Raw genomic sequence first — 17881 nt, forward strand, 5'->3', positions numbered from 1 at the left:
GGGGAGGGGGGGAGCGCCCGACTGGCCTAACGCACATTTACTCTATCAAATTACTACACACCTACTCGAAACAATTTGAACGACACCATTACTCTCACTTAGATCACTGCCAAAGAACTTTAAATTGGGTGGATTCCTTGAACCAATCCCAGGCAGACCATATCAACTTATATTGTTCCCACTTGTTGTCGTCCTCCGCCACAAGCCTTTCCAGGTGCTGTATCTTTTCTAGTTCTGTAAACCAATCTTTCAAGGTGGGTGCCGTGGTCTGTTTCCATTTTCCGGGAATAATTGACCTGGCAGCCGTAAGAAAATGCCTCAATACATCTCTCTTGTTAGCCTTTATAGACCCTGGGAGGATAGATAACAAGGCTACCTGAGGGGTAATCCTCAAGTTAGATCCAGTCACACTGTTATATTTATCCACTATCTGAGACCACAGCTTACGAATAGTGGAGCAATCCCACCAAATATGTAGCATTGTACCTTGATGGGTATGGCATCGCCAGCATCTATCAGATAGGGAAGGAAACATGCGATGGATATCCGAGGGGCAGAGATACCACCTAGATATAATTTTATAATTGGTCTCTTGAGCCTTACAAGGGAGTGACATTTTGTGAGTTAAGATAAAAGCTTTTTCCCAGTCTAACGGAGAAATAGCCTCTCCCAATTCCTTTTCCCAGTACCTTGTGTAGGTGGGAGCGTTGCTAGTATGAAATTTAATCAGGATCTCATAAATCTGTGATATCACATGGATTGGTCTGTCTGGTGAGCGTAGTATAGTTTCAAAAGCCGTGAGGTTCCTCTGTGTGGGATACGTGGCTAAAAAGGTTGAGATAAAAGAGGACATTTGGTTATATTGTAACCACGCTGAGGGGGAGCCTCTGCACCCTGGTGCCAAACGAAGAGAACGGCGGAATTCTTCCATTCTGGAGTATACTGCATATCTGCCTATTATCCTGAGCTGACCAAGAGAGAAATTTTTTAGCGTTTATTGCCGGTGGAAATGAGGGATTGTCAAACAGGGGAGTCATGGGCCCTACTATAGAGGACACATGACCTGTCTTAAGGAGATTATCCCATTCTCTTAGAAGATCGAAAGTAATACTGGGTAACGGATGGAGGAATTGCAACTTAGACCTATTCACCCAAAGTATAGAACAAAGGTCGATTGGGGATAGAACATTTTCCAAAACTACCCAGCTTTTCCTGTCTCTATTGTGGAACCAATCAACTACACGGGTTAGTAGAGACGCTCTGTAGTAAGATCTAATGTCGGGAACCCCTGCACCGCCAAGATTTTTAGGTCTGGTAATATACCGAAGGGCTATTCTTGGACGTCTTGTTTTCCATAAGAACCTCCTACAGAGCAGCTGTAACTTACTAATAAAGGCCAGAGGCAAATATATCGGGACCGTTTGGAAGATATACAGCATTTTGGGCAAAATATCCATTTTAAGGGTGTTAATTCTGGCAAACCATGAAAGAGGGAGTAGATCATATTTACCTAGTTCCATCTTTAATCTACTTAGCAGTGGATCATAATTATATCTAAATAATTTAGTCGGGTCATCTGATATAAAGATTCCTAAATACTTAAGTTTCTCATTGAAATGCCTAAAAGAAGTATGTTCTCTGAGGTACTGTACCTGGGCAGAGTGAAGGGAGATATTAAGTATTTCGGATTTATCAAAATTCACTTTAAAGTTACTCAGAACCCCAAATTTTTCAAATTACTCCAAAATTGCAGGGATAGTAGTCTGCGGGGATGACACATACATTAACAAGTCATCAGCAAATAATGACAGTTTATAGTGATGTTTCCCAATCTGGATCCCTTGCACATGTGGGTTTGTCCTCAGCGCCACCGCGAGATGTTCCATCACTATAGCAAATAATAAAGGAGATAATGGACAACCTTGTCTAGTGCCATTAACAATAGAGAATGGGGTTGACAGGCCTCCATTGACCCGCACACGAGCCGTAGGGGATGAGTATAATGCGGCTATCCTAGCTATCATCAGTGGGCCCAAACCCAAATCTGGCGTAATGCTTGGTACATAAATGACCAGTTCACCCTATCAAACGCCTTTTCTGCATCTACTGAAAGCAGACAAATGGGGGTTTTGGCCATTTTAGCTGCGTGAGTGATTAATATAGTCTTCAGCGTATTATCTCTGGCTTACCTTCCATTAATAAATCCAACTTGATCTGTATGAATCAAAGTCGGTAAGTGTCGAGACAATCGATTAGCTATCAGTTTAGAAAAGAGTTTAGCATCCACATTAATTAAGGAGATTGGTCTGTAGTTTGAGCAAATCGAGTGGTCCTTACCAGGTTTGGGTATAACAGTAATGTGTGCCTTCAGGCTTAGAGGAGGAAAGAAAGAATCCCCTGAAATAGATGAAAACACCCTTGTCATAAACGGGGCCAAAAGTTCAACAAATAACTTGTAGAATTTGGGTTTGTACCCGTCTGGACCAGGGCTCTTACCAGTCGGAGTGTTTTTAATTACCGCAGACACCTCCTCCACTGTGAAGGCAGATTCCAAACTCGCGGACACTTCCGGATCTAATCCTGGCAATGCAGTGGATTCTATGTAGTCAATGAGAGTAGGGGTGTGCGGTACAGCTTGAATATTATACAAACCAGCATAGTATTGTCAAAACTCTGATAAGATCTCCTGAGGGAAGGCCGTAATATTACCCTTAGTATTTTTAATATGGGGGACATACATAGCAGCCGATCTCGGGTGAAGCCCCCTTGCCAACAGCCGGCCACATTTTTCCCCGTATTGGTAAAAGGATTTACGATATTTATCTCTATATTTTTGATGAGCAAAATCATACAATTCCAATAAACGCCTTCTTGCAGATGTGAGGTCAGTAAACACATCCGAGGACATATTACTTTTATGCAACCTTTCCAATTGCCTTATATTGTCAAGCGTACGGGCAATCTCCTGGGATCTAATTTTTTTAAGTCTAGACCCCTGTTGGATCAAAACCCCACGGAGAACTGCTTTAAGAGCCTCCCATTGAAAGGGCAGTGGAGTCTCGTCTTCTTCATGATCCTTTAGAAAATTTCTTATAGTATCTATAACTGCTCGCTCACACACAGAATCCCTAAACAATGAGTCGTTACATTTCCATGCCCACTCCTGTGAACCTATCAAAGGGATTTGAATAATTAAGGATACCAAAGCATGGTCAGACCATGGGCAGCTGTCAATACTTGCCTCAGGATGCCAGTCTAAAAGCCTATGGCTAAAAAAAATGTAATCAATTCGGGAGTAAGTGCAATGGGGGTTGGAATAAAACATATAATCTTTGTCGCCAGGGTGCAAGCCTCGCCACACATCAGTCAATTGAAGATCATTTATTTTAGCTTTAAATGCATTCAATTTGGAGTAAGAGACAGAGGAATGACCTGTTGACGTATCTACTCTAGGATCAAGGGGAAAATTAAAATCTCCCCCGATTATCAAAGTTCCTTCCTCAAATGTAGTAATTTTATTCAGGAACTGGACAGCCGCTGTAGTTGGTTGTTGATTTGGAGAATAAAATGAAGCCACCGTGTACTTCTTCTCCCACAAGGAAACCTTAGCAATGACATATCTCCCATGCGGATCCACGCAGGTGTCCAGTACCTGAATTGGGATAGTTTTGTGGAAGGCTATGGAAACCCCCTTAGTTTTACCGTCAGGATTGGAGCTATGAATCCATGTAGTGTAATAGCGGTTATGCAATGATGGGATCTTTTGAGAGCAAAAGTGTGTTTCCTGAAGCATTAAAATATGTACTCTAGCCTTGTGTTGACCATATAAAAGTTGTGATCTCTTATTAGGGCTATTGAGTCCTTTGGCATTAAGAGAACGTATTTTCAAACCTCTAGAGTTGTTCGGCCGATTAGATAGCATATTTATTTTTGTAAGATGAGGATTATATCAAGTAACTCCTATGAAGTGAAAGGAACCCTGAAATTCACTAATAAGGCCAGTCGGGTGGGGATGGGAAAAATTAGGGATCGGGACAGCTGGCGGCTGGGGGGGCTGGTTCCCAGTCGTCTGTGGGAAACTAAAAAGAATATAAGGAACTTCCTTATTTGCCGCCTCCCACCGGCGGTACTCCTATGTGGGGTAATATAGCCGAGCGATAGGAGAAAAGATCACTACCGTTATAAATAGATCCATTCGGGGGAAAAGCCAGTATTATATTAGGCCAACTGGGACCCTGGCATAGCTGTAAATAGTATGAACATTACACCAATCAGAACAATACGGAAGAACAGCCAAAAAAGTAAAAGCACTTAACTATAAATGATAGCCGAGGACACCCCGGCACATCCCGTTCAACCTTATTAAACCAGAACTGATGTTCTCAGCAAAATCCAGGGTCTAGTGATCTATCGCCAGACAACAGCCTACTTACACATCACTTTAAACATGACAATGTTAAATACAGTGCAATGACTCCATACTATACCCAGAAAAGGACCCGGCAGTAGGCCTTGATGGGAATGGCCTTTCGAGCCATAGGGAGCAAAACAATTAAATATCCATAGTAGGTATATGTCCATATACAGATGTGGATGGAAAGTATTTTGTAAGTTGTGAGGCAACAGAAGCAGGAGAAAACTGTCCAACGATCCGCTGAGACCATCCAATGCGGGCTGCGGGGTCGTCCTTCAGACATCCATCATAACCTGGGTGCTTATTAAGAGTGTGCAGTCATTTGCAGATGAGAAAGAGCCTGTCCCTCGTCTAGGACTTGGTGGGTGATCAGGAGGGGTGGGAGCAGAAGTAAGATGTTGATCCAAGCGACCAGGGCCTCCAAAGGGCATGGATAAAGGAACCGTAGGCCACTCTGCTAAACTTATATCAGGAAGCTGAAGGCCCCTCAGAAGTTGTGGTAAGTCCGCAGGACCTCTGAGAAAATGATTCCTATTGCCAGATCTAGCAATGAGGTGAAAGGGGTATCCCCAACAATATGGGATATTTCGTTCCCGGAGCACATCCAATAGGGGTCGCGCTGCTCTCCGTAGATCCAAAGTATGTTTGGACATGTCCGGCAGCAATTGTATTGGGGCACCAGCATATTCAAGGGTTTTGGCAGCTCTAGCTTTCTTAATGATGTCTTCTTTGTTCTATAGAAATGGACACGACAAATCACATCCCTAGGTCGTTGGGGATCTCGCCCCCGAGGGCCCAGGGTTCTATGCACTCTGTCTAATTCAATGTCCATATCTGGGGGAATCGCCAGAAGATTGGCAAAGATAGTGTATGCAGCATTAAATAACTCAGAGTTAGGCACTGTCTCTGGAATCTCACGGATGCGGATATTATTGCGTCTGTTACGATTTTCAGCATCATCCTGTATTAAATAGAGCGTATTAATTTGTGCCGCATGGTGCTCTAGTATAGCATCGTGAGAGGCCATTTTAGAAGAAAGTTCTGAGCAAGTATTCTGAAGCACGGTAGTAGTACTGGACACCTGTTGCAGGGTCTGTTGAATATGAAGGAACTCTGCTTTACAACTTGCTTCCAGCCTCCCAATACTATGATCTAAGTCAGAGCGGGTAGGCAACGCTCTGAGGTGGGCTTTCCAATTCCATGTATCATCATCTCTCTCTTGGGTAAATAGAGGTCTGGAGTAGTCACCCGAACAGGATGGATCACTGGGGATTAAGTGAACAGGGGCAGGGTTGTCATTTACCTGCTCTGGTGGAAGCTCTGGTGTGTTTGCCAGGGCCACATGCTCTGTGTCAGGCGCTTGTGCTGCAATCGCGGGAAGGGTCCGGTCCGCATCACCACGTGGTCCGGATCCGGAGCTGGAATTAAATTGAGACCGCGGCTTTGCGGCCTGGTCAGTCGCGGCCCTGTTGCCGGCCAGAAATAGCCCTGGGATGGCCCTAGAGGCCGGTATCTCCCCACTGGAGCATCCCTTCTGGCTCCCCTTCATCTTGGGTCCCATCGCCGAGTGAGGTGAGGCACTGCAGTGCTGATCTGTGTGGCTTTTCCCCCTGTAGATCGCGGAGCTGTGCTAGCACACGTCCGTCTCCGCCATTGGCCGGCCCTGTCAGTTTTTTTATGCAAAAAGTGATCCTATTTTTTTTGCATAGAAATTTTTGTTTATATTGTGGGCTTGTAATTCTTAGGATTACCTCCCAGGTATGATAATTATATTTATTTATTATATACATAAATTATAATATAATACATAATTATAAAGAATAATTAAAAAAAAATATTGAAATAATAGACAATGTAATCTAAAAATAAAATATAAAATTAAAAATGTACTTTTATTTTTATTTCATGTTGTGTGGTGTTTTTGTACTGTAAACAACGTTCAAAAGCAGATTACATTCTAATCTGCTTTTAAATTTCCCTCCCTGACACACCCCCATACATCACCAATCACATCACCCGGAAGATGACTCATCCTCCCGGGTGATGTGAGGGGGGATTTCCCTGCCCTGCCTCACACAGGCACACGCTGGACGCTGGAGCTGGAGCTGGAGCTGCTGCATCTACAGAGAGATGCACAGCACAATACAGGATTTCTGCATTGTGCTTCACATCTCACTGCAGATGCCAGCAGCAATAGCAAACTTTTTATTGCTGCTGGAGGAGCTGCGGGGACAGGGTAAGTATTTTCTTTCAGTTGTAATCCAATTGTCATACAATGTATGACAATCAGATTGCAATATAACATTTGTTTATATTTTTAACCACCTGAGAAAAGTTCGGGTTTAACACTTTTTGCAAGTGTTTTTACCCCGAACCAAGGTCGGGTTTAATGGCCAGGTGGTTAAAAAGCTAAAGGAATGTTGCTGTGGGAAAAGGACTTGTCATTTAAAGTGAAACTTTAGTGAAAAAAAAAATTCTTATCCTGTCACTTGAGCTCACATCAAACAGGCTCAAGATTGGGTGACACTTCTTCCTGAAAATGTAAAAAAAAAACAACAACAAACAAACAAAAAGAATTCCAATCTCACTATATGGGATTGAGATTCCCTGCCATTTCATATAATGTTAAAGTAAGTGTACCTAAATTTAACATTTTAACTTTACATAGAATGGTAGACAACCCTTCTAAATATAGTAAAAATGTTTTTTGTTTGTTTTTTAAGTTAAGAAAAAGGGTGCAGCACAACTGTGATTAAGACTTAATGGGAGCGCAGAGCTTCCTGGGATACCTACGGAGGCTCTGGCTGCTCCTTCTGTGCATGCCCTAATCTTGGGCATGCGCAGAAGGCGCATCTTTTTCCACCAAGGGGAAAGAGAAGCCCATTTCTTGCATGCGCAGTGATTGCGGCTCTCTTTTTTTTCCCCTTCACAGTGGTTACGTTACCCGACCTCGCACCTGGGCAGTACAAGATCGAGTGATGTAGCAAGAAGATCAGAAGACATGGGAGAAGATGGCTGCACTCAGTGCTTCTTCTGCGCTGGGATGATGAGGAATAATCTGGACGACGCGGGACTGGATTGTGGGAAGGACCAGCACCATCGACGCACCTGCGGGATTAAAGGTAAGTGTGTTTTTTTATTTTTAGTTTAGTTCCGCTTTTGGTGATAGGTGCACCTAAACCCATTCATTTTTTTTTTTGTATATTCAATTTTGCATGCATTTGCCTGCATACATTGAGTTAAAAAGTGTCCCTGTATATTCTAGAACAGGGGTTGGCAAACTTTTATGGCCACTAGGCCATTTCAGGAGTGGATGGGAGCACACTAGGCCAGGCTCGGCCCACCACCAGGGAATGCCCCATTGGGATTATAAACTGGTTGTGAGCTCGGCAGCCACAGTATTTGTAAACCCAAGAAATGTATTAAGGCAACAACTTGTAAACCAACAATATTAATGAGAACAGAAATCAGTGGTTTGACTATAAAAATCCATGAGGATCATATAACTAGGAGGTAACCTTAGGTAAGAATTAGCCAGTAGGCATGTAGTGCCAGAACTACTGAGCATCTACCGTATTTAAAGTGCACATGGCTTAACAAAAACCTTAGATCACATGCAAGCTAAAATGTCCACCTTCAAAAAATTATAATAGTGGAGAATTATCCAAGATTACACATGGAAAAAAAAAGAAAAAAAAGGTTGTATATCTATCGCCTTATCAGGAAGTCAAGACACCGCCAACAGACGAAAAGTTGCAACAGGATAGCATCCAAGAAACAGCCTCAGGGTGTCTTCTGGTGATGTTTTCCACTCGCTCCCACTTTATACCAAAGTGGGTATAATGTGGGTGGAGCTCCCGCATCTGACATGGATGTAGCGTCACCCTTGGAAATAGGATCCAAATCTTTAAGGAGTTGTTCTCCCTCAGCAAAAGTAGAAAAGGCAAAACTTTTCCCTTGAAGTTGAAAAATTAACTTGAGAGGAAACTCCCATCTGTATTTTATCTTGTGGTATTTTTGTATATTTTTTCTTCTGGTCAATCCTCTTCTCATCTGTTTTTTATCTTCTGGTCAATCCTCTTCTAATCCTCTTGTCACTTTTAGAAGTGCTTTCTTGGTCGCATAGTAGTGAGGTTTGACAATCATGCAAAAATTTCTTTGTGGCTTCCGTTACATCTTTCACAGATTCAGGGAGACCCCTGATCCTAAAAATATTCCTCCGGGATCTATTTGCTAGATCATTAATTTTAAGTTGCAGTTCCTCTATTTGATTGCTTAGCACCAAGATTTCTTTTTAATTCTGAGAGACCCCTGAAATTGTTTTATCCACCTTTTTCTCAAACACATCAATTCTAGTGCCAAAGTTCTGTAAATCTTGCCGCAGCTCAGAAGTAAAGGTAATAGTAACTTTGGACAGTTCTGTTTGTAGCAGCATAGTCAAGTGTGAAAAAAATCTGTTTCCTTCAAAGGAAAGCTCTGAGGAAGGGTCTGGTGAAGGGGGGTCCTGGGAGAGGACGCTAAACCTGGAGCCAGTGACCTGAATTAGTGCTGCAGGGCTGGTGGTCTCAGTATCCCCCTTATGATATAACATAGAGCTGGGGTCTGGAGATGATGGTGAGGCCAGGTACTGCCTGGGGATGAAGGAGGGGAGACCTCTTCCCACCCTATATTCACGGAACCCAGGCTCCTACCTTGAGAAAGGGTCTTCTTTTCCTGAGAGGCAGAGTATGCAGCAGCATGCTCTTCTTTGGTGGCAGCCATCTTAGATGCCGGCCGCGTGGCTTGGGACCTCTAAAAGCGGTCTTTAGGTTTGTTTCCAGCCTTCCCCACCATCGTCAAACCACATAAAAATGATTTCCGGCGCTCGTTGTGCTTGTATGTAGCGTGGCTGCTGAGTCCCGCTGCAGATAGAGCTGCTAAATGAACCGGAGGGTCCCGAGCTGTCTAAACTGCTTCCTCAATAGACGGCGGTGCATGCACACCCCAGAATATTTGTACTGTACATTATTATTTGTAACAATTCACAATCTCAAGAAAATCCCCTAAGGTGGCTCTCTTTAGCGAAACGCCATCTCATGTGATCTTCCTAACATGGGTAGTATTCACAATTAGTGAACATAGGGTTTCAATGTCCAGCCAGGGCATTAGCATAGTTGATCTGTGTTAAGCCTAGGACCATGTTTGTATTAAAATAATACATTTATTACCTCTTCTATCTCTGCTTTGTGTACTATTTCCCACCCCTTCCCCCTTGGGCTGTTTTGTTATATATGTTTGTTTTTGTTATATGTTTTTTTATTTCTCATTATTTGCTGTCCAAGATTATTAGATTATACTCTGTGCCATATGCTTCCACGAGAATGTATTTGTTTTCTATGTATTTGTACTAATATATGCAATACTGACCCATAAGGGCTATTAATGTTTATTGTTATGCTTCTCAGGGTCTATGCAGATTATAGGTTTTATATTTTTTGATCAGACGAAGCCAATACTGTTATGTATAAATATAGATGTATGTGTTGGAGGTCTGAATTTTTGTTATGTAGTTTGTTTTTTTCGAAAATTCAATAAAGCTGATTGAAACAAAATAATACATTTATTACATTTTGTATTAAATAATTTTCAGCACGTTAATAACCATGTTGCCGTAAAGTCTATCTTTCTCTTCTTCTTTTTGCTTTATTCATGATTACAATCAAGGGCTAGGCAAATTATATACAATTTATATCTTGAAAAATACAATCCTAGAGTAAAACAAACCTAAAAATATATATATATATATATATATATATATATATATATATATATATATATATTTATATGTCCTGTTTCCCCGAAAATAAGCCAGTGCTTTATATTAGGTTTTGCTCCAAAAAATGCACTAGGCCTTTTATTCAGGGAATGTCTTTTTATTTCATGGACAACAATCAACATTTATTCTTGAATAAAAAATCAACATTAATTCAAATTTAGTCATGTCATCACATACTGAAACATCATCATAACTCTCCAAACCTTGAATTCCATCATGAATTTCTTGTGATTTTTAAGAACAAAAATCAACATTTATTCAAATACAGACATATCATCTTCTGGAACATCATCATAACTCTCCAAACCCTGAATTACATTTTGAATTTCTTGTGACTCCATTTCTTTTAGAACCATATATATATATACACACACACACACACACACACACACTGAAGAGTGTGTAGATATTTTAGATCAATAGATCAGAGGAGTTTGAACACCTGCAACCACATCACCCTACATTACAGAATTGCTTCTATTGTATGCTTAACTGCACCACCCCTCACCATCCTACTTCTGCCCTGCATTTCATAGTCTTCTGTCCCTCTACAGCCGCTGTACATTTAAAGTACCTGTCAATCATCTCCCATTTATGGGTATTGCCCCGCCTTCCTCGCAGGTTCCCTGTATATGTTTGGCTCTGACTGGGCACCGTACGGTTGCGCTGCCAACCAGCCCCAAACAATCCTGCATGAGAGAGGCGGGGCAACCGGGAGTTTGACAGACAGGCCATGCGGGGGTCTCGGGGGCCACACAGGGCGGGGGAACCCGGAGGGGTAGATAATAAAGGGGAAACTGATGTAAGTAATAGGCTGTTACAATGTGTGGAGCGGGCTGAGCACACAGGACAAAGGGGGGGCAGTGCAGATACCGGGGTGTCACAGTGTGCAGCATGGGGAGGTCCAGCAGCTGCAGAGGGGGCAGAAAACATATTAGAGGAGACCGGAAAAGAAAAAATTGCCGTGGCACTGTGTACAGTATGGGGACTGACCACAGAATCAGAGAACGGAAACTCAGGGGTGACAGAAAATGGGGTAATAGAATGTCCAGGGCAAGGGGGCCCTGGAGGGTCAGCATGTGCAGGAATGGAGGCACCTGCAGGGGGGTCAGCACAATGTCCGAAAATTGATGCAGGTGTACGCCCAGGACTGGAGGTATCTGAAGGAGCAGATAGGGAAATAGAATGTCGGAGATTGGGATTAACTGAGGGCACAGTTGAAGGGAAATCATGTCCAAAATTGGGAGTATCGGGAGCAGCAAGAATCACAACACAGAAATGCGGGCAGACTGATCCCAGGCTCTGCAATAAAAGAAGAGAGATGTCTAGGGAGAGGGAATGGCAGACACCAAATGCAGAGCACAGGAACTCCCCCGGCAAATGCCAAGTGGTCACCAGTGAAAGGTCTGAGAAGAAGGGGAAAGCCATGAAAAGTGAGAGAGCTCAGAGTAAGTTGGGGCAGGAGAAGAGGAATACTGCAAAGAAGGCTGAATCCAGGGCTCCGAAGAGACCAGTCACTGTGGACAGCTCCAAGGCCAAGACATCACTGGAAGCTTTGAGGATCAGCATTAAGCAGCTGCGCTGGAAGGAGGTGAGACCTCATCATTTACCAATGCTTCAGGGTCCTGTCTGCTGATCATTCATTCTACCCTCTAGTTTGGTCTGTTTGCCACCAATCTCTCTTTGGGCTAAAAGACCAAGACTGCACCTAAATACACTCACACTACAGCACACCCCCTTGTCTGGTCTTCATTTACTATGGGTAACTAACTATTTATCATGGCAGAATACTACAGGACACCTTCTAGTCCAGTCTGCTCATACTACAGTACAAATCACCTTCCGTTCTGTTCCCTGCTACAGGACACCTTCTTTCCTGGGCTGTCAATACTATAACTCACCTTCCATTCTTGTATGCTTATTAATAATAAACAGGATTTTTATAGTGCCAACATATTACGCAGCGCTGTATATTAAATGCTTTTACTACAGTTCTCTGTTCTGCAGGTCATCCTCCAGTCTGTTCTGCTAATGCTATAGGATATACTCTGCTGTGGACCACATATAATACTAGACATTTCTGCTAATACTACAGGTCATCCTCTTGTCAATTCTTCTTACTAGTACAGTGCAACAGAAGCTAACCTGTAGTATATTACTGCTCACCCTCCAGGATTATCAGACAATGTTACAATTTATTCACTAATCTAGATGGGTCAACCTCTACTATTCATTGTTTGATTATGGTATTGGTCACTGTTTGATCCTGAAAAACAATACCTCCGATCACTCCCCTGGCTAGGTTGGATGAAACTCTGTCACTTTTACATTAAAAGTGCTCAACCTACAATTTGTTTTATGCTGGGTGGGAAGAAAATGTAGGCAGGTGACATCCCCTGTATTGTGACCCAACTTTTCAGTAACCACCCAAAAACAGGTGGGAAGGTTGCTGAAAAGTGCTGAGTGGTGCATGCGGCTTAAAGGGGCTGGGGAGAACACTGACTAAGAAGGTACTACAAGCCTTCCACTGGTCCAGCCAAATAATACTACACTTTCCAGTGCATGTGGAAAGATATTAGAGGTCATGTTTAGTCCAGTCAGATAACACTACAGGTCACCCACTGGTTCCTCAGGTGGTACTACAAATTGCTGTCCATTCTGTAATAAAATTATACTACAAATCACCCAGTCATCTATTCCGATTATACCACATTTCATACTGTAAAACAATCTGAATAAGGTACATGCCTGTTTCCGGTGCACATGTTGCCCATTTGTCCGAATAGATGGTACTACAGGTCACCCTCTTGATTAGTCAGAGGATAATAAAGATCCATGAGCCTACCTTCCTTTACTACATTGGAATCTGATTCCCTTCATCGAGAGTTGGCAATTGTTTCACACGATCACCTCTATATTGGTGGATGGTCCGCCTTGGAGGGGTGGAGTTTGGTGGGTATTGCTGTCCTGTGATTTTGTGAGGTGTGCAAGTATTTAGTCAGAAGGTAAAAATAGTAGCACAGGGAAGATTGTGCTGGCCTTCATGCCAGCGAGTGAATGCATTCAGTGATGATCTGTGTCTTCTTCTAAGTAAGCTGGCTTCTCAGAAACATCATCTTGCCCTTTCTTAACATCATCATCTTGCCCTTTGCATAACTTTTCAGTAGTGAAGTTGAATGTATGGGTGGCTTTAATAAGATAAAAGCTCCATACATTATACTATGACATGTAATTTGCAAAAATGATTATCATTTTCAGCTGTCACAGCTTATAGCACATTTATTGTGGCTTACTTCACAGCATTATTAAATAAGACCATGTAAGTATGGTTGGCCATATTGCTGTTTTCTGTAACAAGCCAGCATTTGTATTTGAAGCTATCCTTATAAGTGATGTTATTGTTAATTATAATTCTGTGCTGTGTAGTATGTGTCATTGGCGTGTGTCTGCCATTGATTAGCTTTCAGTAAGGGTCATTCTGTTACACAAGACCGTCAAAAGATGAAACATGAAAGACGGAAATTATTTTTCAAAATTATACAGTGGTGCAAAAACCTTTGTTTTGTTTGTGGTTTTTTGTGTTGTAGTAATAAGTTATTTGTATTCTTGATGTGCTGTCATGACTGTATATTTGCCTTTAAGCTTCAATTTGTCCTGCTCTCTATTCATCTAAAAGTATGGAAACTTGTTACCCTGGCCACCATTTACATTGCAAACTTTTTCCTATTTATTAATTTTCTTTAAGATAAATAAACTTACTATTATTCTTAATGGGCCCATGCATAGTGTTTCTCAATAATGGAGGGGGGGGGGGCACTGCTGCCAGGTAGGAGTTGCACTTGTTTTTTTTTTTTTTGCAATAAAAACTGTCCCCCTGCCTGCAGGTAATGTGTGTGTTTTTTGGGTTTTTTTTGTAAATATAAACAAATTCAGACAATTTAGTTTACATTTTAGTCATGCCTCCGGCCTTGGAGAAAATTGCATACACACATAAATTACATAACTTCTACTTGGCTAATTAGGACAACTGGAAGAAGACCAGGTGAAGATATCTGCAGCAGATATGGAACAATGGGGGTGCAAAAGACCTGGGCACTGGCCTTTAAATGTAACTTATCCCTACCCTATACAAATGTTTCTGTTCAACATACACTTTAATTCTATCTTGTTTCCTAGCTTTGGGTATTGGTAATCCTTGAATAGTCAGCTTCCCTGGCTCTTGACACCCTAATAAATGTATTGTCCATCTACCAGAATGACTCTCCATCCTAGAATGGGGTTTGTAAAATTTGGCATTTTTTACACTGAACCCATCTGCTGATCTCCAATGGAAACTGACCTGTCAGCTGTACAATATCTGCTACACCAAGTATGGGTAAGGTAATGCTTGATGCTAAATTTTAGAATTCACCTGAATTCTGCACTGCTGACTTGACAATGTTCCAAATCTATATAACTTAAGAGGAGACTTAAACTTTTGCTTGGCTTTATGTTTTAAAGCAAAAGAAAACTCAAGTGAATCCCAGTTAATATTTGCTTTATATTGTTTTAGAAATGTTAATGGAAATGACATCTTCCATTCACTGCTACTAATATATCTTGCAGGATTTCTCTTTACTTGTGAAAAACAAAATGTAGCTATAACGCCTAGTCAGGTTCGGTTACTGCTTCATATCCCCCTAATACACTGTGGCAGAGTTGACTGTCACTATTGCCTTTTACTGAAGTCATTGACTCTGGTCAATTCAGAAAATAAATGTGCCACAGACAGAAATGTGCCAAGGAAGGACCTAGTAAGGCAGAGCAGTTACAGAACACTGATGATGAATTAGGTAGTGTATGTTGGTGTTTCCTCACACACAAATATGATGTAGAATTTAGTTGTTACTCTTCTTGTACGTGTCATTTGGTTCCAGTTCCCTTTTCTAACATTCCTTTTCTGAGCCTTTGCCATATATAATACAGGGTACAGACAGCCAATAATCGTGACCTCCCTTCATATTTTACTAAATAAGTCACTGTTGCTTTTTTCTGGTTGCTGGGTATCATATTTACTGAGGTTTGTCCCATGGATTTGAAACAAGTTTTCTAGACGGAAGTCAGATCGGGTATTATTATTTTGTTTCAATCAGTTTTATTAAGTTTTCAGAGAAAAAAAGGTAACAGGTAAACATAACAAAAAGAATCAGGTATACAACACATACATCATAACAAACATAACATTGTAGGCTTCGAATTAACAGACATATAATACCAAAGAGCTGCATATACCCAAAAAATATGACAAAAAAAAACATAACAGTTCTAAAGGGATCATATAGCACGTATTAAACCTGTACAAGAACAGCTACATATCTGCTAGCGGAAGCGTATGGCAAAGGGTGTAAACCAATATTAAACAACAGATAAAATAAAAACACAGACAGATACATATAACAAATCAGCCCAGGGGAGAAGGGGGGGATGGGAGGGGGGGGGAATGCCTAGCGGTACAAAAATAAAAAAGATATATATTAACCCTCAATACCGGGGTTGTGATCCAGCCTGTAAGCCTATACACTAAATAAAACATGTGCGGAATCGGGAAGAGTCTTTAAACCAGTCCCAAATGGACCAGGTAATTCTAAATTGTTCCATTCTATCATCATCCTCCGCGACCAACATCTCCATATGGCGGATTTTTTCAAGTTCGGAGACCCAACTGGCCATAGAAGGAGCAGCAGATTGCTTCCACAATCTCCGAATAGTGGCCCTTGCTGCCGTAAGAAAATGACGTAGGACCCCACCTTTTGATGGTTTTCAGCGAACCCGGAACCATGGATAAAAGAACTATATTGGGAGTATTGGTTATGGTGGACCCAGTGCTGTTGTTATACACCTGAATAATCGTGTCCCAAAATCTATATATAGGCGGACATTCCCACCATATATGAAGCATCGTCCCCTTTTGTAAGTGGCATCGCCAATAACGATCAGATTGTGTGGGGGAGATTCTATGGAGATCCACCGGGCAATAATACCACCTGGATAGAATTTTGTAATTAACCTCTTGAGCTCTACAGGTTAAGGCCAACTTATGCGTTAGGGTAAATTATTTTTTCCAATCATCCGCAGTTATGAGACCGACCATTCATGTCCCTCTCCCAATATCTAGTCTATATAGGTGCAGAGGGCTCAGAGTCCAGAGCAAGTAGCTCGTACAACCTGGACACAACATGAGAGGGGCGGTCAGGAGAGCCAACCAACTGCTCAAAAGCTGTTAAACTTCTATATAGGAATGATAAGTCAGGGTATTATTTTTTTGTTGCTTTGAGATACTTCATGCTTCTGTAATCTGTGGGTCCAGCTGCATTTATGTGGACTATGGCGGGGGAATGGAGCTGGTAATATTTTTCCGATCTAAACGGTAGACATAAGATTGCATATGGGCTATCTTTATCTTTCCTATATCTGGCAAACTCATTCCTTGCTGGTGGTCCTCTTTCCTCACCATTTTATCAGCGTGATGAATACTCTATAACCACTTTCAAAATCGTCTAGCATACCATCATCTAGCCTTCCACTAATGAAGAGTGCTCCTGGCCATTGATTCAGTTATGAACTATGGCAGCAGTTGAGGTGTGACATTTCATCACTGAGTTCAAGAATAAATGGACTTGTCTAAAGGTCCTGCAGACTCATATAGCTGATAACTGAGGAAAACATAGTGAAAAATAGCAGAAGGAGAAATGCCACAGCCTGGGAAGATTAGAAAAGTTTACTGAGGTCACATCAATCCCAAACATCTCTATGAAATGACTGCACCTGTGAATTCTGCTTCTGTATGATGAAGATTCAAGCTGTAGCATTCAGGGACAGCGAGCATAATGGGTTACAAATAAGAGTCTTGCATGGAGGGCGATTAGAGGAAATATCATCATTATGACCTGTTTACTTGGTAGCGAGGTTGGAAAACCTTTTTACTATACTCTATCATTATCTTAAAAAAACTAGAATAGTGAATGAAAACATTCACCAACATTAGCTGGTTTTACTCAGAATAGGCTATTTTTTGGCTGTGAGTCTCTTCTCGTGTTCTTTTTCAAAACACACAAAGGGCCTGATTTAATAAAGCTCTCCAAGACTGTGGAAGACCAATTATTATTATTATTGTTGTTGTTGTACACAGTATTTATATGTCACCAACATACAATGAAGCGCTGTACAATAAATAGGGGTTGCAATTTACAGACAGTGATGTAGGAAGAGTAGAGGCCCTGCACAGAATAGTTTACAATCTAAGGTGGGGAAAGCAGCATACAAAAGGAGGGGGGAAGACGGGAGCACCTGAGTGATCATTTAAAGCTTGAATTATTAAAGCCAGAGAATCAGTATACCATTGGAGCCGTAAACATTTTCCATAAAAAGGCATGACATTTGCAATTTTTTAATAGTGACTTCTTTTAAACACAGAATCCTAGTGGTTTCTATAAGTAAAAGCTCAGAGTTATAATGAGCTCTGATCTCTTTGGTTGCCAGCTGCCTTATGATTCTGTATGTAACTGTATATTAAGTCAAATCTTCTGTTTTCATATGAGACAAGCATTGGTTATTCTTGTTACAATGTCTGCTTCATGTTACCTACCTTTGTTCCTGCTGTTCATTCAGATTCG

At 41.6% G+C, this 17881-nt stretch overlaps 1 protein-coding gene across 2 annotated transcripts in view; it reads left to right on the top strand.

Moving 5' to 3' along the window:
* The first annotated feature begins 11026 nt into the window (after positions 1 to 11026).
* Positions 11027 to 17881, top strand: part of TTLL11 (tubulin tyrosine ligase like 11) — a 101614-nt gene continuing 94759 nt past the window's right edge. For both annotated transcript variants that reach the window (XM_072429602.1, XM_072429603.1), the window contains exon 1: positions 11027 to 11820. In XM_072429602.1, coding sequence (XP_072285703.1) covers positions 11317 to 11820 — 504 coding nt within the window. In that variant the 5' untranslated portion in view covers positions 11027 to 11316. The remainder of the gene's footprint in view (positions 11821 to 17881) is intronic.

Source organism: Pyxicephalus adspersus, chromosome Z (assembly GCF_032062135.1).
Source record: "Pyxicephalus adspersus chromosome Z, UCB_Pads_2.0, whole genome shotgun sequence".
Taxonomy (NCBI): domain Eukaryota; kingdom Metazoa; phylum Chordata; class Amphibia; order Anura; family Pyxicephalidae; genus Pyxicephalus; species Pyxicephalus adspersus.